At 41.7% G+C, this 27,671-nt stretch overlaps 1 protein-coding gene across 3 annotated transcripts in view; it reads right to left on the bottom strand.

Annotated features, from left to right (window-relative positions):
- LOC124787741 overlaps positions 1 to 27,671 on the bottom strand; it is a 258,172-nt gene that overhangs the window by 56,155 nt on the left and 174,346 nt on the right. For 2 of the 3 annotated variants that reach the window (XM_047254603.1, XM_047254602.1), the window contains exons 12-13: positions 18,684 to 18,795; positions 8,767 to 8,853 (exon numbers count right to left, since the gene is read on the bottom strand). In XM_047254603.1, coding sequence (XP_047110559.1) covers positions 8,767 to 8,853; positions 18,684 to 18,795 — 199 coding nt within the window. The remainder of the gene's footprint in view (positions 1 to 8,766; positions 8,854 to 18,683; positions 18,796 to 27,671) is intronic. The other variant, XM_047254604.1, reaches the window with a different exon arrangement.

Below are 27,671 nucleotides of genomic sequence, written 5' to 3'. Positions count from 1 at the left end.
CCAAAGAGGATGCATACAGAAGTAAAGAGGTATATAGTGTAAAGATAAACACAACTATGTAGGATGAAAAGATGCGTGAATGGCTAAAGTAGGAAAGGGAAAGAGAAGAAGACTGAAGAGTAAATGGGATTGAGGTTGTTTAACATAGGTTCAGTCCAGGGGGATGGCGGGATGAAAGGATGTGTTGGAGTGCAAGTTCCCATCTCCGCAGTTCAGAGGGACTGGTGTTGGGTGGGAGAAGCCAAATGGCACATACGGTGTAGCAGGTTCCTAGGTCCCTAGAATTATGCTGGAGGGCATGCTCCGCTACTGGGTATTGGGCATCTCCTAGGCAGACAGTTCATCTGTGTCCGTTCATGCGCTCAACCAGTTCAGTTGTTGTCATGCCGATGTAAAAGGCTGTGCAGTGCAGGCATGTCAGTTGATAAATGACATGTGTAGTTTCACACGTGGCCCTGCCTTGAATTGTGTATGTTTTACCAGTAGCAGGGCTGGAGTAGGTGGTTGTGAGGGGATGCATGGGGCAGGTTTTGCAGCGGGGTCGGTTACAGGGGTAGGAACCGCTGGGTAGAGAAGGTAGTCTGGGAATATTGTAGGGTTTAACAAGGATGTTACGGAGGTTAGGGGGGCGACGAAAGGCAACTCTGGGTGGTGTGGGGAGAATTTTGTCAAGGGATGATCTCATTTCAGGGGTTGACTTGAGAAAGTCATATCCCTGGCGGAGTAATTTGTTGATGTTTTCGAGGCCAGGATAATATTGGGTGACAAGGGGGATGCTTCTGCGTGGTCTGGGGGTAGGAACATTGTTGTTGGACGGGGAGGAATGTATTGCTCGGGAAATCTGTTTGTGGACTAGGTCTGCAGGATAGTTGCATGAGAGGAAAGCATTGGTCAGGTTATTGGTATAATTGTTGAGTGATTCATCACTGGAGCAGATACGTTTGCCACGAATACCTAGGCTGTAGGGAAGGGAGCATTTGATGTGGAAAGGATGGCAGCTATCAAAGTGAAGGTACTGTTGTTTGTTTGCGGGTTTGATATGGACAGAGGTGTGGATGTGAGCTTCAACAAGATGAAGGTCAACATCCAGGAAGGTGGCTTGGGTTTTGGAGAAGGACCAGGTGAAATTCAGATTCGAAAAGGAGTTGAGGTTATGGAGGAAATTAAGGAGTGTTTCTTCACCATGAGTCCAGACCACAAAGATGTCATCTATAAACCTATACCAGGCCAGGGGAAGCAGCTGTTGGGTCTTCAGGAAAGCCTCCTCCATGCGGCCCATGAAGAGGTTGGCATAGGACGGAGCCATCCTGGTTCCCATGGCCGTTCCCCTGATTTGTTTGTAGGTCTGGCCTTCAAAAGTGAAGTAATTATGGGTGAGGATGAAGTTGTTAAGTGTGATAAGGAACGAGGTTTTTGGAAGACCTTCAGGTGGGTGTTGGGAGAGGTAGTGCTCAAGGGTAGAGAGACCATGGGTGTGTGGGATGTTTGTGTAAAGGGATGTAGCATCTATGGTGACAAGAAAGGTTTCAGGCGGGAGAGGAGTGGAAATGGATTTGAGGCATTCTAGGAAGTGGTTTGTGTCTTTGATGTAGGATGGGAGTCTGCGGGTGATAGGTTGGAGGTGCTGGTCTACCAGAGCTGAGATACGTTCGGTTGGGGCTTTGAAGCCTGCTACAATGGGACGGCCAGGATGGTTCTCTTTGTGGATTTTGGGTAATAGGTAGAAGGTAGGGGTACGTGGCTCAGGTGGAGTGAGTAAGTCTATGGAAGCCATTGTGAGGCCTTGTGAGGGACCTTGGATTTTTAGGATTTTTTGCAGCTCAGTCTGGATGGAGGGAATGGGATCCTGGGTAACAGCTTTGTAGGTTGAGGTGTCAGAGAGTTGATGCAGTCCTTCTGCCACAAACTCCATATGGTCAAGTACCACAGTTGTGGAGCCTTTATCCACCGGGAGGATGACAATAGAGCGGTCTATTATCAGCTCCTTAATGGCACGGGATTCAGCTGGAGTGATGTTGGGGGTTGTCGGGATGATCTTCAAGAAGTACTGGGAGGCAACACTGGATGTGAGGAATTCCTGAAATGTCTGCAAGGGATGGTTTTGGGGGAGGGGAGGAGGATCCCTTTGAGAAGGCAGTCGGAACTGTTCTAGACAGGGTTCAACACTGGGTCTACTATTTGGGGGCTGTGTTTGGGTAGTGAAGTGATATTTCCAGTTGAGGTTCCGGGTGAATGAGAGGAGATCTTTAACCAGGGCAGTGAGGTTGAATTTAGGCGTGGGGCTAAAGGTTAAGCCTTTTGATAGAACAGATGTCTCTGGAGGAGAGAGGGATCTGGATGAGAGGTTTAGGACTGAATTGGGACTGGTGATATGTGGCATTTGACTGTGGTTATAGTTGAGATTTGGTCTGTGTGGGGTATGTGCTGGGATGGGGAGATTGAGTTTGGCTATGAGGGGGATTTGTTGAAGGTTCTGTTGTGGTTGGTGTTTGTGAGGGATAGGGAGAGGGACCCCACTTCTTAGGTGTTGCACTAGCACTGTGGATAGTTTTTTCAGGTGGTGTGTGGCATGGAACTCAAGTTTGCAGCTGGCTTCTAGGATGATGTTCCTGAGTGTGTTCTCCAATCAAGGGTTTGAGAGGTGGAGGACTTTGAAGAGAGACAGGAGCTGTTGGAAGTGGTGGTTACATGAAGTAGTGTAGAGATTCAGGACAAGTCGGGTACGGGCTAAGGATTGAAGGTTCTGGAAGTCCAGGAGAGACTGGTGGAAGGAGGAATTGCACCCGGAGATGGGAACTTTTAAGGTAAGACCTTTAGGGGTAATTCCAAAGGTTAAGCAGGACCGGAGGAAAAGTATGTGGGATTGCAGTTTGGCTACGGTGAATGCATGTTTCCGGAATGAATATAAATAATGTGGTATAGGATTAGGGTACATAGTGGGTAAATGGTGGGTAGGGAAATTAAATAACTAAAGTTGAAATAGTAATCATAAGAAGGAATAAAACGTGGAGGGAAGGACGAGAAAGAAAGAAATTGTGTTGGTAACGTTCAATACCAAAGGAAGACCACTAAATAAGAAAAATACGGAAAAAGTTGACCAGACCAAGCAAGTATGTCCAGATCAGGGGTAAAGAACAAACGTTGCTTAAAAACAGAGATAGCGAGTGGCGAAAAAAAGATCGCGCGTGCCGCAAAAGAGATCGCGCGTGCCGCAAAAAAGATCGCGCGTGCCGCAAAAAAGATCGCGCATGTCGCAAAAAAGATCGCGCATGCCGCAAAAAAGATCGCGCATGCCGCAATAAAGTCCCAAAAAATTTTCTTGTGGCAGAGAAAGATAGACAATGGCACAAAAATATCGGCAGCAACAAGAAATCGACGGAAATGGATGATACTGGTAGGTGTGGAAGAGATTGTTGGCAGTGATTGTTGGCTGGAAAACAGCGGATAACGAACGTTAAAACTATGGAATGATGAATAAATAAATCAATAAATAAAAAAAGAGAAGAAACACTCCTTAATTTCCTCCATAACCTCAACTCCTTTTCGAATCCAAAGCCCAAGCCACCTTCCTGGATGTTGACCTTCATCTTGTTGAAGCTCACATCCACACCTCTGTCCATATCAAACCCACAAACAAACAACAGTACCTTCACTTTGATAGCTGCCATCCTTTCCACATCAAATGCTCCCTTCCCTACAGCCTAGGTATTCGTGGCAAACGTATCTGCTCCAGTGATGAATCACTCAACAATTATACCAATAACCTGACCAATGCTTTCCTCTCATGCAACTATCCTGCAGACCTTGTCCACAAACAGATTTCCCGAGCAATACATTCCTCCCCGTCCAACAGCAATGTTCCTACCCCCAGACCACACAGAAGCATCCCCCTTGTCACCCAATATTATCCTGGCCTCGAAAACATCAACAAATTACTCTGCCAGGGATATGACTTTCTCAAGTCAACCCCTGAAATGAGATCATCCCTTGACAAAATTCTCCCCACACCACCCAGAGTTGCCTTTCGTCGCCCCTCTAACCTCCGTAACATCCTTGTTAAACCCTACAATATTCCCAGACTACCTTCTCTACCCAGCGGTTCCTACCCCTGTAACCGACCCCACTGCAAAGCCTGCCCCATGCATCCCCTCACAACCACCTACTCCAGCCCCGCTACTGGTAAAACATACACAATTCAAGGCAGGGCCACATGTGAAACTACACATGTCATTTATCAACTGACATGCCTGCACTGCACAGCCTTTTACATCGGCATGACAACAACTAAACTGGCTGAGCGCATGAACGGACACAGACGAACTGTCTGCCTAGGGGATGCCCAATACCCAGTAGCGGAGCATGCCCTCCAGCATAATTCTAGGGACCTAGGAACCTGCTACACCGTATGTGCCATTTGGCTTCTCCCACCCAACACCAGTCCCTCTGAACTGCGGAGATGGGAACTTGCACTCCAACACATCCTTTCATCCCGCCATCCCCCTGGACTGAACCTATGTTAAACAACCTCAATCCCATTTACTCTTCAGTCTTCTTCTCTTTCCCTTTCCTACTTTAGCCATTCACGCATCTTTTCATCCTACATAGTTGTGTTTATCTTTACACTATATACCTCTTTACTTCTGTATGCATCCTCTTTGGTTTGAAGCTGGCACAGTACTTACAGTAGAATATCTTTGGCTTCCCTCTGACAACCATGCCTCCATCCTTGCTACCCTCCCTATTTTCCTTTCCCTGTTGCTTCATAACCTGGGTTGTGAGTAACTGAATCTCCTTTCCCTTCTTCCCTTTCTTTCCCCTCTCTCCTCCCCGATTAAGGAACATTTGTTCCGAAAGCTAGGAACGTAAATTTTCGGTTCTGTTTTATGTGTATCTATCGGCTGTACTGAGCTGAGGTAAGTACTGGCCAGCCCCTCTATCTCTTTGTTAACATTATCTTTTAAAAAATAACTAGAAAACACCACAGTAAAATTCAATGCCAGGAACAACATAATCCATAAATTGTGTCTTGAGACGTGAATGCAACCATCCATACAACATCAGCACTTAATCTTGGGTACCTGGTTGCCAAATACTGCAGTCCAGAACAATTAGTGGCTATCTAAAAACCACTCCCCTACCTTGACCCTATAGCTCCTTCTCATATTCACAGACAGGAAAGATTAATTAAGGAATACAACAGAATTTTAGCCACTCTCCACCTTCTAATGCACAGTGACCTGGCTGATGCTGCTCTGCAGAGGCTAAAGTCTACATCTCGTCCATTACCATTAGCATAACTACCTTTGAGGGGCAATTGCAAAATCAGTGACATGTGAAGAGAACATTGGGCAGTCCTGAAACCGGATCCAGTTCCACCTGTTATTGACCCTTTTTCACCCCTACCAGGTATGGAAATGCCTTACCACATACGGAAAACCCTTAATAGAATAATAATTCATGTGGCATCTGTTGTGATTCATTCTATCAGCAGGGAATAACTGAATCACCTACCTGCGACTGTGGAGTACCTTGTCAGGCTGTTCACCACAGTCACCAAATGCCCCCTATTCAAGAGAAAAATGTGATTTCTTTGAAGTTTCAAACTCTGGATTGAACTGAATTAATGGTCTCAACTGTAAAATTTAAATTTATATATACAGTCGAACCTTGCTTAATGAGCATAATTTGTTCCAGAAACTTATTTGTAGTGCAAAACACTTGTTAAGTGATACATCTTATCCCATCAATTAACATAAAATACGATAATGCATTCCCTGCAGAAAAAGTACTAAAAGTTTTATCTTATTCACAGCATTTATTCAAAGAAAATTATACATACAGTATTATGTACTTTATTATTCATGATACATAACTAATTATTTTTTTACTAGGAAGCTATCTATAGGCTCTGCTGATGCTTCACTTGGCAAAAATGTGACACACCATTATCGTCAAATAAATTTGTAGTGTGAGAAGCTACTGCTTTATTGGGGTGATGATTTTCAAGTACAATGCAGCTGATTCCCATGCATTTAGGATTTCTCTTTTTGCACCAGAAGATTGCTGCTTTGCTGTTATTGCCTCCTCCTCCTCCTCTGAAGGACTCCTCTCCACAACTTCCTGCTTTGAAACATACTGCAACTCTATAAGCTCTTCAGTGGTCATTTCTTGGTGTGATCTCCCACAAGCTCATCAGTATCATTGTTATCTACTTCTAGTCCACTGCTCTTGGCCAAAGACACAATCTCATTGACTAAAGGCTCCACAGGTACTGACTCAAATGCCTCAGAGTCACATTCGACAAAGCACTCCCACCAAAGCTTCTTCTAAGAAGAAGTGAGAGTTCTCTTGGTAACCCCTTCCTACGCCTTTTCTATCATCTTCATGCAGGCAACAATGTTGAAGTGATATTTCCACAACTCTCTGAGAGTGCGAATGGTAGCTTCAATCAACTCGAAGCAATGCTCAAAGAGCGTTTTGATGTAGAGCTTCTTACAGCTAGAAATAATCTGCTGGTCCATAGGTTGGAGTAATGGAGTGGTGTTGGCAGGTTGAAATTAGATACTGATGAATTGAAATTCTTCAAAGAGGTTGTCTTGTAGGCCTGGAAATGGGCAGGAGCGTTTTCAATAACAAGCAAGACATGGAGTGTCAGATCAAACTCATACAAATAGTTTTTTCACTGAAGGACCAAACATTTCATTGGCCCAATCACAAACAAGATCACGTCACCCAAGCCTTGTTGTTGGACCTCCAAGTCACATTTAACCTGACCTTCTTGATTTTACACTTCTTGAAGGCTCATGGCATTGCTAATGGTAAGCAAGCAGTGGTTTAATTTTCAAATCACCACTTGCATTGGTACAGAATAGCAGTGTGAGACAGTCTTTCATTGGCTTGTGGCTGTCCGATGGATTCTCCTTTGCTGTTATAAATGTATGCTTCAGAATCTTTTTCCACAGTAGACCCGTCTTGTCAGAATCTAAGAGAATTCGATGGATTCTCCTTTGCTGTTATAAATGTATGCTTCAGAATCTTTTTCCACAGTAGACCCGTCTTGTCAGAATATACGAGCATCTTGAAGTTGCTGATAAAGTTCTCTTCTGTCTTTGTGTCAGAGATGGCTGCTTCACTGTGTCCCACAACACTGTGGATGTCGGTTCTTCTCCTAAATTTCTCCAACCACCCACCACTTCCCTTAAACACTTCTTCAGTTGCTCATGATCCTGGCGTCTTCTTAATGAGGTCAGTGAAAATCATTCTCGGCTTCTCACAAATTATGTTCTTGTTAATAGTGTTGCCTTGCAAATGGCATATAAGGAGCAACCTTTCAACATCATCCAGAAAAAGAAACTATTGTTTTAGATACTCTTGTCACTCCCTTGAAGCATCTATCTCTTAAATCTCGTTCTTGTTCTTGAGGATAGTGCAAATAGTTGATGTGGACCGACTGTACGTGTGTGCTAAATCAGCAATGCTCACACAACATTTCCATTTTTCAGTGATTTTACATTTAATTTCTATGGTCATTTTCTTTCTCTTATGGTCATCTTCTTGAGGATTTATATTCAAGGACATTTCTATGAAGGTTATTAAAATTTGCACACAAAAAAACGCTATGTGAACAAAAGTTTAGAAAAATGTGTGATCACAAGCTGCACAAAGATGGCAGCAAAAACAGTGCTAAGCCCAGACTTTAGTATATACTAAATACATTGTTCATATGCCACTGCTGACAATGCTGTTGAAAGATTCCCCCCGCCATGTGTGAACGGCTGGTGATATCGCACGGAATTGCTGTCACTCATCATGCGGAACAATGCTCATTAAGCAAGTAATTTTTTTTGCAATTTGTTTTGCTCATTAAGTGAATTGTACATTATGGGATGTGCTCGTTAAGCGAGGACCCACTGTACACTCTTTGTGTGTTCCATTTTACCCTTGTGATTACGTTGTTTTATACCTTGTGTTTTCATATATATTATAGCAAACCCATGAAAATCGTACACTAAATAAGTAAATAGTATGAGCAGAGTCAGTGCAGAAGCCCATATGTAATTTATCTTGAATACAACAATACAGAACAGTATGTTACACATAGATTGATGCAAAGACAATAAATAAAAAAATGTGACAGCCTTAAATGGAATAAACTGCATTAATAATTACACAAAGGCTGTGGACCATCCCACATCAAATAAACCTTTTTTTAATTACTATTATTTTTATTTAGCTGATTCAGTGTCATAGGAGAATGTCTGCACATATCACTGAAAACTGAAACCACATATTAAGCAGATTTGTGACCGATGACCTGGTTGTTTGGTCCCCTCCCCTGAATCAACCAACCAACCACCTACCTAAGCAGATGTGAGAATGGAAATGACTGACTAGAAAAAGAAATAATAAATGGGCCACATTCAACAAAAGGGGGATTGATATGACTTGTTTTTGAGTGGAACAACAGTTTCCATAAGTTCAGACAGCTCTTGAAGTGGTATGGAAGTCTTTTATTAAATATTTTTGTCGTAAAAGTATCAACATTTTTAATAGCAGTCTAAAACAAACACAAACACACACACACACACACACACACACACACACACACACACACACACACACACACACAAATAGATTGACAACCTTGAATATGAACTGTATGACAGTTTATACTATCTTTATGGACAATAGATCTCCATTAATATTACACATTATCAGATATTAATAATTCAAAATAAATCTAGAATTTTAAGTGATATTACATACAACATTCCTATCATTTTTTCCAGGATGTCTCAGATTCACCTCGATCACTGTGTCACTTTTGCTGCCATCATTATATATCAGTTGGGTCTGAAACAAAAACACACAGAAATATATTGTTTCAAAATGTGATATAGTAAGAACAGTAAAGTTTATTGTTATGACATGTTCTTTTGGAAACTGTAGGGTATCTCTGAACGAACAAGGACTTGCATTTTTGAAATTATTTTGTTTGCTATGTTGCAACATTTATATAGATTAAAAGGGAAACTAAAAATGTTCATGAGCGTACATTCATATGAGTCTAACAAAGAATGTGGCTGTTTTCTTCAGATAAGTAAATATAGAGAGTGAGAATATTTTCCATTCAGGAGAAACCAAAGTGCTGATTGTAGATGGCCAAAATGAAAGTAGTCAAATGTATTTATTGTCATTTTCAGACTAATCGTGATAGAGCTCCCTGCTTTTAACCGTATCCTGATTAGAAGCAACACTTTCAGTAGTTTAAAAAGTTTTGAATGTTGGGCTCCATAAGGTTCCCTTTCTGTGCAGTGACTAAGGAATATAAAATTATCAAGAATGTAGCAACCAGTCGTGGAAACATAATTTATTTATCTTGTTGTAAATCGATTTCGACTGATATCAGTCATCATCAGTGCATTTTTCTAACTGATACACGCCATAACTAGAGGTACTGTCCTTGGCCGTTCAGAAAGTAACCGCCGGTTGATTTAAAAAAATACACCAAGTTAAATAAAAATATTTTAATATATACATCTTACAACTACATCTTTGCACTATTTTTCTACATAGTCTCCATAGCGATTGAGGCACTTATCGTATCTCTTCACAAGTTTTGAAATTCCTTCTGCATAAAAATCACCCGCTTGTGCCTGGGGCCAGCCTGTGACCGCATCTTTGAGCTCTTCGTCGTCATCAAACCGCTGTGACCCGAGCCATTTCTTCAAATGCATGAAGAGGTGATAATCACTTGGCGCCAGGTCTGGGCTGTAAGGTGGATGGTTGATAACGTCCCACTTGAAGGACTCAAGAAGGGCCGTTGTTCTGCGAGCAGAGTGAGGACGGGCGTTATCGTGCGAAAAAACGATACCGGAAGTCAGCATACCACGGCGTTTGCTCTGTATAGCCCGTTGTAACTTTTTTATTGTTTCACAGTACACGTCTTGATTAATGGTCGTACCACGTTCCATGAATTCAACCAACAACACCCCTTTGGCATCCTAAAACACCGTTGCCATCAGTTTTCTGGCAGAAAAATCTTGCGAGGCTTTTCTTGGTTTGGTAGGCGAATTTGAATGTGCCCACATCTTTGATTGTTCTTTTGTCTCAGGGTTCACGTACTTAATCCAGGTTTCATCACCAGTCACGATTCTGTTTAACAATGGTTCTCCTTCGTCCTTATATCGTGACAGAAAGTCTAATGCAGAGGCCATTCTTTGAGTTTTGTGGTGGTTGGTAAGAATTTTGGGCACCCATCGTGCACAGAACTTACGGCAACCCAATCTTGCTGTCACTATCTCGTACAAGAGAGTCTTAGAAATCTGTGGAAAACCAGTAGACAACTCCGACATTGAGAAACGTCGATTTTCACGAACTTTTGCATCAACTGTCTGAACGAGTTCGTCAGTCACCAATGATGGTCTACCACTCCTCTCTTCATCATGAACGTTTTCTCGTCCACTTTTAAATAAACGTACCCATTCATGGACAACTCCTTCACTCATAACTCTTGGTCCGTACATGGCACAAAGCTCACGATGAATAGCTGCTGCAGAATATCCTTTGGCTGTAAAAAACCTTATGACAGCACGCACTTCACATTTGGCGGGGTTTTCTATTGCAGCACACATTTCAAACTGCCACAAAAACTAAACTAGCGCAGGTACGACGTTCACTCGACCACGGCTTGATGCCGACTGACCTGTTGAATGCGTGAACGCACAGATGGCGTCGCTACTCCCCCCACAACCCGCACTGTGACCAATCGGAGGTTACTTTCTGAACCGCCCTCGTATTTCTTGACATCCTGCTAGTTGATCACACCTATGAGAAACAATTTGTTGGGATTATGTTGCAATGTTTTGGGAGTAGTTTTTCTGTGATATACTCTTCAAATGAGAACGTGTTTTGTATCTGAAGAAGGGTGAACATACATAGTAGCAAAAATTTTTGCGAAAAATATATGCTCTGAAACAGCATAAGGATTTGTGGCAGTTTCTAGTGCTCATTCACATTATGTCACCATATGACTCCTTACCGAGACATTTCCAGAAAAATTGTTTGGGAGAAGTGGTCCTACACCATGGCTTATCACCAGTCTTAACTGCACTATACTTCCGTCTGTCAGTATGTGTTACAGAAATAAGGTATCCCACTAATTATTCAGTACTGGAGTCAGTGTACTGGCATAAGCTGTTGACAGCACACTGGTTGACAAAGATGTAGCTCCAAGATTATTAGTAGGTGCTGGATCAAGCACGCCTATCATGAGAAAGGCCAGAGAGACACCAACAAGCAATGTGCCACCAACACCTCTCGACAGCAAGTATTTAAGCTGCCGACACTGACCGGAGGGCCTCAGTCACTAACTCACTGACTTACACTACTGGCCATTAAAATTGCTACACCACGAAGATGACATGTTACAGACATGAAATTTAACTGACACGAAGAAGATGCTGTGATATGCAAATGATTAGCTTTCCAGAGCATTCACACAAGGTTGGCACCGGTGGCGACACCTACAACATGCTGACATGAGGAAAGTTTCCAACCGATTTCTCATACACGAACAGCAGTTGACCGGTGTTGCCTAGTGAAACATTGTTGTGATGCCTCATGTAAGGAGGAGAAATGCGTACCATCACGTTTCTGACTTGGATAAAGGTCAGACTGTAGCCTATCACGATTGCGATTTATTGTATCATGACATTGCTGCGCGCGCTAGTCGAGATCCAATGACTGTTAGCAGAATATGGAATCGGTGGGTTCAGGAGGGTAATACGGAATGCCGTGCTGGATCCCAATGGTCTTGTATCACTAGCAGTCGAGATGACAGGCATCTTATCCACATGGCTGTAACGGATCGTGCAGCCAGTTCTCGAACCCCAAGTCAACAGATGTGGACGATTGCAAGACAACAACCATCTGCACGGACAGTTCGATGACGTTTGCAGCAGCATGGACTATCAGCTCGGAGACCATGGCTGCGGTTACCCTTGACACTGCATCACAGACAGGAGCGCCTGTGATGGTGTACTCAATGACGAACCTGGGTGCACGAATGGCAAAACGTAATTTTTTCGGATGAATCCAGGTTCTGTTTACAGCATCATGATGGTCGCATCCGTGTTTGGCAACTCACAGTGAATGCATATTGGAAGTGTGTATTCATCATCGCCATACTGGTATATCACCCAGTGTGATGGTATGGGGTGCCATTGGTTACACGCCTCTGTCACCTCTTGTTCACGTTGACGGCACTTTGAACAGTGGATGTTACATTTCAGGTGTGTTACAACCCGTGGCTCTACCCTTCATTCGATCCCTGCAAAACACGACCGCATGCTGCAGGTCCTGTACGGGCCTTTCTGGATACAGAAAATGTTCAACCGCTGCCCTTGACAGCACATTCTCCAGGTCTCTCACCAATTGAAAATGTCTGGTCAATGGTGGCCGAGCAACTGGCACATCACAATATGCCCTCACTACTCTTGATGAACTGTGGTATCGTGTTGAAGCTGCATGTGCAGCTGTACCTGTACACGCCATCCAAGCTCTGTTTGACTCAATGCCCAGGCGTATCAAGGCCATTATTATGGCCAGAAGTGGTTGTTCTGGGTACTGATTTCTCAGGATCTATGCACACAAACTGCATGAAATAGTAATCACATGTGAGTTATAGTATAATATATTTGTCCAATAAATACCCATTTATCATCTGCATTTCTTCTTGGTGTAGCAGTTTTAATGGCCAGTAGTGTAATATTCCAGTTGGCATCTGTACGTTGACATCGCAGGTTATGATAGTACATAGAGAACAGAATTGTGACTATGGAAAGATTACCAATATTGTCTGCACAAGGACTATTACTGATGAGCTTGAACCACAACACATGGACTCAATTCAAGATAAGTAAATACTTTAAGCTGATGTAAATAAAGAACCATATTAATCTACATGTGAATTTGTGTTGCAGAAAGAGGGTACTGGCCACCCATAACAGCACCCTTACCCTTGCTTCCTTTGTACAAGACTCTACAGTGGTGAAAAGGATACCACAGTGCCGATGAGGATAATTCAGTGGCAACTGAAGTTAATCCATTTGGCTGAAGATTTTGCTTGCTTTTCTTGTGGGTTACCTTACAGGGATGTTTGTGTTCAAGCATTTGTAATTCCTAATTTGTTGTTGTGTTTTTCCATGTATTTCAGGAGGGGAGCCACAGAGCTAAACACATTTCTCTTTTCAGAGGCTTTGCTTGGTTTTTGATATGATGTATTTGTGTAAACCATGAATTCCCTGCCCCCTCCAACCCCCGCCCCTGCACCTCAGCCACAGATGGCCAATGTGATGGATCTAACATAAATTTGTCAGTTACCTTACAGGGATGTTTGTGTTCAAGCATTTGTAATTCCCAATTTGTTGTTGTGTTTTTCCATGTATTTCAGGAGGGGAGCCACAGAGCTAAACACATTTCTCTTTTCAGAGGCTTTGCTTGCTTTTTGATATGATGTATTTGTGTAAACCATGAATTCCCTGCCCCCTCCAACCCCTGCCTCTGCACCTCAGCCACAGATGGCCAATGTGATGGATCTAACATAAATTTGTCAGTTTCAAAACCAACAAACTGCTGCCCTACTGATGACAGTACAACAGCCACTGCTGCACGAGCTGCATCGGCTACCCAACCAACCAACCAACCAACCAACCCAACAATTGCCCGCTGACCTGCATACCGACATTCTGGCAATTTAGAGGCACAGAAGAACAATGGCTTGCTTATGTGACTCAGCTCCAAGCACATAGTCAAGTTCATTGTGTGCAAGATACTACACAGTTACAATACTTCCTTTTGATTGCAGGGTCCCCGGAGTTCAGATTCATACAAAAACTATTCCCAACTGTGTCTCCTGACAATCTCAGCTATGACCAAGTAATCTCTGCATTAATTCAATACTATGACCAGCAAGTCCAAGTAGCTGCAGCCAGATATCAGTTCTTTCACTTGCAGAGAAAGCTGGAACAGACATACTGCCAGTGGTACACAGAATTAATGGGCATGAATAGGAAGTGTAAAATTTAAATGTAGTTGTGGCAACTTTAGAGTAATTTAATAACATTCAGTGTCCCAGATAGTAGAGTACGGGAACAGATCTTAAAATACTCTGATCCATCACTTCCCCAAGTATTGCAAATCTTAGAGCGATATGATTTGGGTGCCACAGCAGCTGATAATTTTGACCAGGCTCATTTGTCGGGTCGAGTTGCCACTTGCTCGTGACCACCCCAAGCAGCCACAACAAACAGTGTGTGCACAGCCACGCAGACAGCCACGTAGATATGTAAACAGGACTGTGAATGTAGTGAAGTGTTGGCCTTGATGTTTTCTCGCCATAAAAGACAGGATTGCCCATCGAATAATGCAACATGTTACACGCGTGGAAAAAAAAGGCTATGTCCAAATTGTTTGTTTGCAATGTCACAAAAATGCCAATTTTGCCAACTCCACCCAAAATTAGGCTCATGCACATGCAGTGAACACTGTGTTTTCAAAACCTAAAACACCTTCTGTGCAACATCATTCTAATGAACTATTTGTATCATTAGGAATTGCTGGCTGTCTAGTGATCTTTCAATTAGACACACATGCCTCAGTAACTTTGCTTAATTGTGTCACATATGAACAATTAGGCTCACCATGTCTTTCTAAATCTAGAAAGCACCTCACTGCTTACAACAGACAAGAAATTCCAGTGCCTGGACAGTGTAGCTTGCCTGCCACTTACAAATCTCACACTAGGACAGTGATTTTTACTATGCTGAAATCAAGACAGAGTGAGAACATATTCAGTTTAGATGCGTTTGACTTGACTGGTCTTGGAATCCATGACAATGAACTTTCAGTGACTGCTTTTAATCCAAAAAACATTGTAACTAGCTTGCTTAAAGAATTTCTTGAACTACTTTCAGAAGGAATGGGAAAAGCTAATACCTTTTAGCTCATGTTATACTGAAAGACATTGCACAGCCTAAGTTTTTCTGGGCCTGCCCCATTCCAATTGCTTTAAGAGGCAAGGTAGTCAGTAAATTGAAAGAATTGCTACATAATGGTATAATTGCTCCTGTTCAAGCTAGTCACTAGGCCAATGGGCAAGTCCTTGCATGTTTTGACTAAGCCTTCTGGTTGCATTCGCATTTGTGTTGACTTCAAGTCCACAGTCAAACCACAGACAGTAGTTGACACTTATCCATTACCTTGCCATGAGGAACTCGTAGACAGGCTAAGATAGGTTTCCATGACATCTGCTTGCAAATTCCATTGGATGAAGAATCACAGAAAGTGTTTGTTGTAAATAGACACTTAGGACTGTTCAGATATTTGTGTTTGCCCTTCAGCAGTGCTTCCGCATCCACCATTTGTCAATGTTACTTGGAACAGCTGATTGCAAAAATTCCATTCTGTTCAAACTACCTTGAGGATAGCGTCATCTCAGATCATACACCAGAGGAACACATTGCCAATTTGCGAACAGTTTGTGTGTTGTCAGAAGCAGGTCCCAAGTGTTGTCTCAAAAAGTGTGACATTTTTTAAACTGAACTACAGTACTTAGGTCATATGATAAACAGTCAGGGTGTGCAGTCCCTCCAATACCGTTTGTTTGCAACCCGTGACCTGACTGTTCCTCACAATTTGTCTGAACTGCAGTCAGTACTAGGCAACATGACATACTACATTCGGTTTGTACCGAATGCCGCTCAGATTGTGGCGCCATGTATCGCTTGTATCACAAAAATGTACTTTTTGGAAGTAAAGTCCCATAGTGCTCAGAGCCATTTTGTACTTTTTGTGTGAACTAACGATTATCAAGATGTATTTCAGGAACTCAAAAACGCTTTGCTTAATGAAGATGATTAGTGCATTTTGACCTTGCCAAGCCAGTAGTTTTGCTTAATGACAGATGATTAGTGCATTTTGACCCTGCCAAGCCAGTAGTTTCACAGATCGATGCTTCTTCCTACGGAATCGGCATTGTGCTTTCGCGCAGAATTGGTGCACAAGACAGACCCATTGCTTTTGCCTCAAAGTTGCTCACTCAAACTCAGTGCAATTATTCTCAAAGAGAAAAAGAAGCTCTTGTTATTGTGTATGGTGTGACCAAATTGCATCACTATTTGTACAGTTGCAAATTCTGTTTAGTGACAGATCACAAGCCTTATCAGTCCTTGTTTCACCCATCAAAGCCGGTTCCTACATGCACTGCCCAAAAATTGCAACGTTGGGCTTTGTTGCTTTTGCAGTATCAGTATGAAATTGTGTGCAGATCTACAGCAAAGCATGGCAATGCAGGCGCCCTATCTTGCCTTCCAATTGGCCCGACTCTGATTCTGATACATCTGCCACAACTTGTTGCCAAATCGAAGAGCAGGTCTCTGAATTTCTGGAATCTTTTCCCTTGCACTACAGACAAATTGCACAGGCCACAGAAGCTGATCCTGATCTCAAGATTTTGTTGCATTATATTCGCACACCTTGGCCTTGTTCATTGAACAATATTCAGAACTCAGTTGTGTGCATGTATTTTGCACATTGGCATAACCTTTCAGTGCAACAGAGTGTGATGCTAGTTCAAAATGACTGTGGACAATAACGTGTGCATATTCCCTGAAGTGTTACAAAAGTGTGTGTTGCGATTGCTCCACCGAGGATATTGGGGAATTGTTGACACTAAACAGTTAGTGCGCTGGCACTGTACTTGGTGGGCATGGACACCCAGGCTGAAAAGATGACATCGAAGTGTCACACTTGCACAGAAAACCAGTCTATTCCGCCTCTGACATTGGAATAGGACTCAATTACTATGGCATCGAGTGCACATAGACTTTGCAGGACAATTTTGGAACACTCATTGACTCATAGCGGTAGATTCTTATAGCAAGTTCCCATTTCAAGTGCCTATGGCTTCTACTGCATCACGCAGCACCATTCAAGCGTTGTCCTCCATATTTTGCATAGAATGTTTTCCAAAAATACATGTGTTGCACAACGGACTACAGTTCACTTCATGTGATTTTGAACAGTTTTGTGAAAGAAATGGCATTCGCCTTCTCACAAGTGCTTCATTTCACCCCAGTTCAATGGAGAAGGAGAACACTTTGTATGCACTTTTAAACAACAGATGGCCAAGCTTCACACCACCCACACACAGGAGCAGACACTGCAACTCCTTCTTGCCCTCACCAGCAGAACTTCTGCATGGCCACCGCCATCGGACGCTGCTACACTTGGTACACCCACCGCAGCATCCGTCATCGCCAATGGTCCACAAGTACTGCTTTGTGCCGCACACTTTTGTTCTTTTCGAGGTTTATGGCAACCATGGCTGCTGGGAAAGAGATGTGATCTAGGAATGAATTGGCTCTTTCATGAACTTAATTGCAGGTCCCAATGGTTTGCAATGCCACCACCACAGCCAAATTTGTGCATGTTATTTGCTTTTCTTCCCCCAGATTCACGGCCTCATGGGACCGCACAGCTTTCACAGTTGCCCGCTGGTGCCACCAGAGAACCCCAGGAGGAGTGGAAGGATGACGTGCCCTTGCCCCCGCCGTCCTCGCTTGCCTACCTGATGGACATGGACCCACCGTCACCATCACTGTCATCACCTCAGGGCACGCCCTTAGGCCTGGAGGTGTGCCTTGGCAACAGTTTTCTGGAGGATGTTGCTGTTGCCTCACAAGTCAGATGGCGGGGTACTCTCAGGAGTATGCTATCTTCCACAGTCACGGCTCCCAGCTCATCTCTACATCCAGCAACTTTCCTCCTTTCCCATCATCATTCGCATCTTCTCTATAAGACAATGATGTGGCATTTCAGGGGGGAGGAATACTGGTATAAGCTGTTGCCAGCACACCGGTTGGTAAAGATGTAGTGCGAAGTTCGATAAAAGGTGCTGGATCAAGCACGCCTGTCACAAGAGAGATACCAACAAGCAACATGCCGCCAACACCCTCCACCAAAGGGCCTGAGTCACTAACTCAATATTCCAGTTGGCATCTATCAGTTGAAATCACAGGTTATGACAGTACATAGTGACCAGAACAGAAAACTGTAGCAAGATTATCGATATTGTCTGCAAGAGGACAATTGAGGCTTGTACCACAACACATGGACTCTATTCAAGATAAGTAAATACTTTAAGTTGATGTAAATGAAGAATCATATTAATCCATATGTGCATTTGTGTTGTGGAAAAAGGATATCGACCACCCATAACAACATCCTCTCCCTTGCTTCCTTGGTACAAGACTCTACAATCAGAATGACAGGTTATGCCAATGATGCTTTCAGTTTCGCAATACGCTATCACATAATTTCCAGGTGTAACCGTACTATAAATGACATGCATGTAAAGGTCTCCTGCTGTTCTATAAGCATTCCTTTTCATCTAGACGAACTCAAATACAATAAAGGCATTAATTAAGAGATAAAGAGTCCTTATTGAAAAAAGATGATTTTCGGACACAATCTTTTAAGTTTTAGTACTGTAATTGTTAAAAATAGCACAATGTATGAATATTTATTTCTTGGGTAATAGTATTTGTTTGATTATGTTAGAATTTGTTTGATTATGTTAGAAAAGTAATTATGATAAATAACATATAGACCAGAGGTGGTACCATTCTGATATAACCATATGCAAATCCCAAGGGATGGTGAAATGATGCAATGGCTCTTAGTTCTCGAGCTTCTGAAGGGGAATAGCCACGTTCAATTGATGAACATGCCCACCTAGAAAAAAATAGCATAAAATGGGATCAATTCAAATTAAAATAAAATAAATGATGGGTACTACATTATGTACACTGGAAATACATAAGGGAATGAACATATTTAATTTATAATGTTTCCACTTCAATTTCTTATACAGCTTCACACTAACGAAACACAGTGAGAATTAGAAGAACAAGATATTCTACCTGCAGTGGTAATGCTGAATACGGGTTTACACAATAAAAGGACATACTAATAAGTAAGCATTTTAAATATCACAGGGAGAAATATAAGTAGCTGGGTTAATTTAAATGTGAGCAGAATGATCATCTCTGGGAAATTGGTTTACCATACCATAAAATTTCAAATTGTATAGGGTATGCAGTTATGACAGTGATGTGGACTTGGAACCTTGAACATAAATGAGGTAGTGAAAATACTTAGGGGAACATAAATAATGGAAGAGTAAAGGTAATGAACCTGCCATATACTCATTGCTGAGACATTGAGTCATTGATAAAATGTCTTGTTTAAGTGCACAGACAATTCTTGTTTACTTGCCTATCACTGACTCAATACTGGAACTATTCACTGAGTTGTTAGCTTTACTCTTTCCATTATTTATGAACCAAAAACATAGAAATTCAGAGCATGCTGACTTCCTCTGACAGGATATTTCCAAATTCTTTTACGAATTCTATTTTTGTCATTCATATTGTTTAGAGTAGAATTATACTGTTAATAACCATGAAGCAAAAATTCTTTATAGAAACAAGTTTCTTTAATGAAATATTCAATATTTAAGATTTTATATAGGCCATGAAACCTCAAAATTTTGTAAGGTAAAATTTGATAGCCCAAAGCAGCAGCATATATGACTGCAACCTGTGTAAAATGGGACACTGTCATGAAGCAAAATATCCCCTTGGAGAGCTTCCTATAAAGCTTTGTTTTGTTAGTCTCCTGTAAACTTGTCAGTAACTTTTATTTATATGCTCAGTAATGGTTAGCCCCTTATGAGCATAATCTATCACTGCCATGTCATGGTAGTCCCAAAAAACACTCACGATCACTTTGCTCGAGGATCAATCAATGTCTTCGTCTTTTTTGCTCCTTTGTCTTTAGATCATAGTGATAAATCACCATTTGCCCATGGTAATTAGGCAGCCAAACATTGCACTGTTAGCTGCTCCAAGGGGGAAGACATGCATTGTTGTGCTCTACATTTTACACCATTTTTGCAAAATATACTGAAACTGCAGTGTTCATCTTTGACACATTAATGTAAAAGGTGACACGATACCAGTGAGGTGCAAAATCTATCCAGTCTGCATATTTACTCACTTATATTTACATATGGAAGCAAACTTCTGGTACTTTCTTTGTGTCTGAGAAAAACCCCATATGTCAGATGAATTCACCTCAAAAACTTGGATGTAAAAACTTAATGTAAAATTTAAAAGGGTTTTCCATGTTGAATGTATCAAAAGTTGGTTTTTGTCACATTATATTGTGTCTTTTTGTATGATGTGTGTCATGAAAAATGTATTTTGTGCTACAGAATGATTGTATTCGACAATTGTGCTTCATACAATTTAAACATTTAATTGGATGGATAAAAAATCTACTCACCAAGCAGCGGCAGAACACATACATAAAAGACTGTTGTGATAGGCAAGCATTTGAATCCAGTGGCTCCTTCTTCACGCAGAAGAGTTGAAGGGGAAGGGAGAAGGGTGAAGGAAAAGGACTAGAGAGGTCTAGGAAAAGAGGTAAATTCTGGGAAAGTAAATCAGAACTGCAGGTCAGGGCAGAGTTACCATACAGGATGAGAAGGAAAGACTTTCCTTCTCATCCTGTACAGTAAGTCTCCCCTGAGCTGCAATTCTGGGTGACTTTCCCAAACATATGCAAAATGTATGTTGGTGGCAATAGAATCATTCTGCAGTCAGATTCAAATCCAATTTCTCTAAATTTTCTCAATAGTGTTCCTCAAAAAGAACATAGCCTTGTCTCCAGGGATTTCCATTTGAATTCCTGCAGCATCTCTGTAATGCTTGCATGTTTTTTGAACCTACTGGTAACAAATCTATCAGCCTGCCTCTGAATAGCTTCACTGTCATACTTTAATCTGACCTGGTGTGGATCCCAAATGCTCAGAATAGAAGAATACATCTTTCTAGCATTCTATATGCAGCCTCCCTTACGAATGAACAACACTTTCCCAAAATTCTCCCAGATGACCATTCACCTTCCCTACCACAATCCTCACATGCTCATTCCACTTGATATTGTTTTGAAACATTAAGCCCCCAAGAACCATGGACTTTGCTGTTGGTGGAGAGGCTTGCGTGCCTCAGTGATACAGAAAGCCGTACCGTAGGTGCAACCACAATGGAGGGGTATCTGTTGAGAGGCCAGACAAATATGTGGTTCCTGAAGAGGGGCAGCAGCCTTTTCAGTAGTTGCAGGGGCAACAGTATGGATGATTGGCTGATCTGGCCTTGTAACACTAGCCAAAACCGCCTTGCTGTGCTGGTACTGCGAATGGCTGAAAGCAAGGGGGAACTACAGCCGTAATTTTTCCCGAGGGCATGCATCTTTACTGTATGGTTAACTGATGATGGTGTCCTCTTGGGTAAAATATTCCGGAAGTAAAATAGTCCCCCATTTGGATCTCTGGGCGGGAACTACTCAGGTGGGCGTCGTTATCAGGAGAAAGAAAACTGGCGTTCTACGGATCGGAGTCTGGAATGTCAGATCCCTTAATCGAGCAGGAAGGTTAGAAAATTTAAAAAGGGAAATGGATAGGTTAAAGTTAGATATAATAGGAATTAGTGAAGTTCGCTGGCAGGAGGAACAAGACTTTTGGTCAGGAGAATACAGGGTTATAAATACAAAATCAAAAAGGGGTAATGCAGGAGTCGGTTTAATAATGAATAAAAAAATAGGAGTGTGGGTAAGCTACTACAAACAGCATAGTGAACGCATTATTGTGGCCAAGATAGACACGAAGCCCATGCCTACTACAGTAGTACAAGTTTATATGCCAACTTGCTCTGCAGATGACGAAGAAATGTATGATGAAATAAAAGAAATTATTCAGATAGTGAAGGGAGATGAAAATTTAATAGTTATGGGTGACTGGAATTCGGTAGTAGGAAAATGGAAAGAAGGAAACGTAGTAGGTGAATATGGATTGGGGGTAAGAAATGAAAGAGGAAGCCGCCTGGTAGAATTTTGCGCAGAACACAACTTAATCATAACTAATACTCAGTTCAAGAATCATGAAAGAGGGTTGTACACATGGAAGAACCCTGGAGATACTGACAGGTTTCAGATAGATTATATAATGGTAAGATAGAGATTTAGGAACTAGGTTTTAAATTGTAAGACATTTCCAGGGGCAGATGTGGACTCTGACCACAATCTATTGGCTATGAACTGTAGATTAAAACTGAAGAAACTGCAAAAAGGCGCGAATTTAAGGAGATGGGACCTGGATAAACTGACTAAACCAGAGATTGTACAGAGTTTCAGGGAGAGCATAAGGGAACAATTGACAGGAATGGGGGAAAGAAATACAGTAGAAGAAGAATGGGCAGCTTTGAGGAATGAAATAGTGAAGGCTGCAGAGGATCATGTTGGTAAAAAGACGAGAGCTAGTAGAAATCCTTGGGTAACAGAAGAAATATTGAATTTAATTGATGAAAGGAGAAAATATAAAAATGCAGTAAATGAAGCAGGCAAAAAGGAATACAAACGTCTCAAAAATGAGATCAACAGGAAGTGCAAAATGGCTAAGCAGGGATGGCTGGAGGACAAATGTAAGGATGTAGAGGCCTATCTCACTAGGGGTAAGATACATACTGCCTACAGGAAAATTAAAGAGACATTTGGAGAAAAGAGAACCACTTGTATGAATATCAAGAGCTCAGATGGAAACCCAGTTCTAACCAAAGAAGGGAAAGCAAAAAGGTGGAAGGAGTATATAGAGGGTCTATACAAGGGTGATGTACTTGAGGACAATATTATGGAAATGGAAGAGGATGTAGATGAACATGAGATAGGAGATACGATACTGCGTGAAGAGTTTGACAGAGTACTGAAAGACCCGAGTCGAAACAAGGCCCCAGGAGTAGACAACATTCCATTGGAGCCACTGACAGCCTTGGGAGAGCCAGTCCTGACAAAAATCTACCATCTGGTAAGCAAGATGTATGAGACAGGCGAAATACCCTCAGACTTCAAGAAGAATATAATAATTCCAATCCCAAAGAAAGCAGGTGCTGACAGATGTGAAAATTACAGAACAATCAGTTTAATAAGTCACAGATGCAAAATACTAACACAAATTCTTTACAGACGAATGGAAAAACTGGTAGAAGCCGACCTCAGGGCAGATCAGTTTGGATTCTGTAGAAATATAGGAACACGTGAGGCAATACTGACCCTACGACTTATCTTAGAGCGAGATTACGGAAAAGCAAACATACGTTTCTAGCATTTGTAGACTTAGGGAAAGCTTTTGACAATGTTGACTGGAATACTCTGTTTCAAATTCTGAAGGCGGCAGGGGTAAAATACAGGGAGCGAAAGGCTATTTACAATTTGTACAGAAACCAGATGGCAGTTATAAGAGTTGAGGGACATGAAAGGGAAGCAGTGGTTGGGAAGGGAGTGAGACAGGGTTGTAGCCTCTCCCCAATCCTGTTCAATCTGTATATTGAGCAAGAAGTGAAGGAAACAAAAGAAAAATTCAGAGTAGGTATTAACATCCATGGAGAAGAAATAAAAACTTTGAGGTTCGCCGATGACATTGTAATTCCGTCAGAGACAGCAAAGGACTTGGAAGAGCAGTTGAACGGAATGGATAGTGTCTTGAAAGGAGGATATAAGATGAACATTAACAAAAGCAAAACAAGGATAATGGAATGTAGTAGAATTAAGTCAGGTGATGCTGTGGGAATCAGATTAGGAAATGAGACACTTAAAGTAGTAAAGGAGTTTTGCTATTTGGGGAGCAAAATAACTGATGATGGCCAAAGTAGAGAGGATATAAAATGTAGACTAGCAATGGCAAGAAAAGTGTTTCTGAAGAAGAGAAATTTGTTAACATTGAGTATAGATTTAAGTGTCAGGAAGTCGTTTCTGAAAGTATTTGTATGGAGTGTAGCCATGTATGGAAGTGAAACATGGACGATAACTAGTTTGGACAAGAAGAGAATAGAAGCTTTTGAAATGTGGTGCTACAGAAGAATGCTGAAGATTAGATGGGTAGATCATATAACTAATGAGGAGGTGTTGAATAGGATTGGAGAGAAGAGAGTTTGTGGCACAACTTGACAAGAAGAAGGGACCGGTTGGTAGGACATGTTCTGAGGCATGAAGGGATCACCAATTAAGTATTGGAGGGCAGCGTGGAGGGTAAAAATCGTAGAGGGAGACCACGAGATGAATGCACTAAGCAAATTCAGAAGGATGTAGATTGCAGTAGGTACTGGGAGATGAAGAGGCTTGTACAGGATAGAGTAGCATGGAGAGCTGCATCAAACCAGTCTCAGGACTGAAGACCACAACAACAACAGGCCCAGATATATAAATAAGATGACTAGATCAAGCAGGTCACTATTAATGCTGTATTCCAACATTATGAGTTTGTCTTTCCTCTTTATTCACATTAACTCACACTATTCTACATTTAATGCCAACTGCCATTCATCACACCAATTAGAAATGTTGTATCTTCCTACAATCATTCAACTTTGACAGCTTTCTGCACATCACAGCATCATCAGCAAACAACAGCAGATTGCTGCCCACCATGTCCACCAGATCATTTATGCATAAAGAAAATAACAGCAGTCCCATCACACTTCATTGGGCACTCCTGAGGCACACTCACCTCTGAGGACAACATACTGGGTTGTGTTACTCAAGAAGTCCTCAAGCTACTCATGTATCTGGGAACCTTTTTCATATGCTTGTACTGTCATTAACAGTCTGCAGTGGGGCACATCGTCAAATCCTTTTCAGAAATCTAGAAATATGGTATCTGCCTGTTGCCCTTCATCCATAGTTTGCAATACACCATGTGAGAAAAGGCCATACTGAGTTTTGCACAAGCAATGCTTTCTAAAACCATGCTGATTTGTAGATATAAGATTTTTGCTCTCACGCAAATATATGATATTCAAACTCAGAATATGTTCAAGAATTCTGCAGCAAACAGATGTTAAGGACATTGGTCCATAATTTTGTGGGTCTATTCTTTTGTCCTTCTTGTATACAAGAGTCACCTGTGCTTTTTTTTATAGTCACCTGTGACTTTGTGCTTGGTGGGATATTTGCAATAAAATCAAGCCAAGTAAGGGGCCAATGCTATAGAGTACTGAAATTGGATTTCATCCAGACCTGGTTATTTATTTGTTTTCAACTCTTTCTGTTATTTTTCTATGCCATAGATGCTTATTACTTTATCATTCATACAGGACACTTTAAATGACAGTATGTTTGTGCAATTCTCCTGAGTGAACAATTTCTTGAATGTGAAATTTAAAACTGGCTTTGGTTTGCTATCTTCTAGCATCATGTCAGATTGATCAACAGGAACTGGATGGGAACCTTAGACCCGCTTAGTGATTTTACATAAGACCATGGGACCAGGTTTTAGGATGGACTTGAGGCCTTGAGAATCTGTTTGAGGTCATGTTGGACTTCTGTGATGGGACCATGGTTGTAAGGTTTCTATGCATCCCCCCCTCCCCCCCCCCCCCTGTCTCCATCCCTCCCCCTCTTCCACCTCTGAACCCTTCTCCCTTCTCTCGCCCCTCCCTTCCTCCCTCTTCACCTTTCTTTCCTTTTCCCCCTCACTTTGTTTCCCCTCAGTTCCACCTTCTCCCTCTTCCTACATCTCTTGTTGTAGCCTCTGTACTTTTTTGTCTTGTTGTGTGGCCAGGAAGTCATCTGTCCAAAGACCTGCCCTTCCCACTACCCCCTGCTTGCGTCCTTCCCTCCCCCTTCCCCACCTCCACCAGCTCAGGCAGCTGCTTTCAATAATCAAGCATAGTATCAATAATTAGTCTTGCCATGCCATGGGAGTGTGCATTTAGGTGTCTGTATGGTGCTGTGTGTGAATGTGTGTACTATTGCTGGTAAAAACGATAGTGCTCAAAAGCTAGTATGAATGCTGTTTTCTGTTATACTGTGCTCCACACATCGATTAACTATAGGTGAGTGGTTGCCTTTCCCATATTTTATGAGATTCTGAATGAAATGCATTTGGCTGTCAAGTGGGCAATGTATGAAGCTTTCAGTGATTACCATAGCAAAAAAACAAAAGGCCTAAAGAAACACAGGTCATAGGTGATCCCATATTTAGTGTTCAGACACTCATGGACAAGACAGTGGTTGCAAATGACGGTAGCAAAGCAAAAGCAGATACGCTAAAGCTGGTTTTCAACTGTTTCTTCAGAAATGAGAATTAGTATCAGTGGTGTTGAGGAATAGTATAACATCAACAGATGTAGCAGTAAATTCAGATGTGTCCCAGGGATGTGTGTTGGGACCCTTGTTGTTCATGCTGTATATTATTAACCTTGCTGACAATATACAAAGTGACCTCAGACTTTTTGCAGATGATGCTGTTATGTGTAATGATGTACTATCTAAAGAAAATTGGAATAAATATTCATTCAGATCTTTATAGGATGTCAAAGTGGTGCAAAGATCGGCAATTTGCTTCAAAACTGTGCACTTCACAAAATGAAAAAAACATAGTATCCTATCACTAAAGTACCAACAAGTCACAAGTGGAATCAGCCAACTCATACAAATACCTGGGTGTAACTCTTTGTGGAATATGAAATGGAATGATTAGTTAGGCTCACATGTAGGTAAAGTAGCTGGCAGACGTAAGTTGATTGGTACAATATTACAGACAAACAGTCAGTATACAAAAGAGATTTCTTACAAATCACTTGTGTGGCCCAATCTAGAATACTTCTAAAGTGCGTGGGGCTCCTACAAGACAGACCTAAGAGGGAATACTGAACATATACAGAGAAGGGCAGCATGAACAGGCACAGGTTTCTTTGACCTTGCGAGACTGCCACAGAGGTGCTGAGAAAACTGGACTGACAGATACTTGAAGATAGAGGCTCTCACGAGAAAGCCTACTTATAAGGTTTTGAGAACCAGATTTTAATGCTGAATCTACAAATATGATAACTCTCTACATATCAGTCCTGTAGAGATTGTGAGAACATGACTAGATTAATTACAGTGCACACAGAGATATTTAAACAGTTATTCTTCCAACCCTCTTTACATGAATGTCATGGGAAGAAGCCCTAATAACTGGTACAACAGGAAATAGTCTCTGAGTGCTTTACAGGTAATGGTTGCAGATGCACATGTATGAAGAAGTCATCTGGATCAGCCTGACACAAGTGAATCAATTGCTGCAATTGTTCACGTAAAATGCAGGAAATTAATTACTGCATGATACTCCGCTTTATCAATGAGCAGTACCATTTTTTTGGTTGATCAAAAGGCATATTACAGTATTGTTATGTGGATATTTCAATGTGTACCAGGACTGTAGATATATCCCTGCAGGCAAACAAGAAAAATTATGTAAAAGTATTTCTTTGTGCAAGTTAACTAAAACTTTATGACTACACCTTGAAGAACAAAAAGCAGGTACAAGGTCATGCAGTGTGACAACAGCATAGGATGACTACCATCAAGTCTGCACAGCCACCAGTATCGTGTCGACATGTGAGTGCATGACTTCATTAAATTAAGCAGACAACATCAAGCACATGAAACTAGTGGAATAAATCAAGTTCAGGTTGTGAAAATTGTTTTTGCAGGCCATTTTCGACAAACAG

Source organism: Schistocerca piceifrons, chromosome 3, assembly GCF_021461385.2.
Source record: "Schistocerca piceifrons isolate TAMUIC-IGC-003096 chromosome 3, iqSchPice1.1, whole genome shotgun sequence".
NCBI lineage: Eukaryota > Metazoa > Arthropoda > Insecta > Orthoptera > Acrididae > Schistocerca > Schistocerca piceifrons.
Note: the sequence above shows the minus strand (reverse complement) of the source record. Positions and strands in the feature narration are given on the sequence as shown.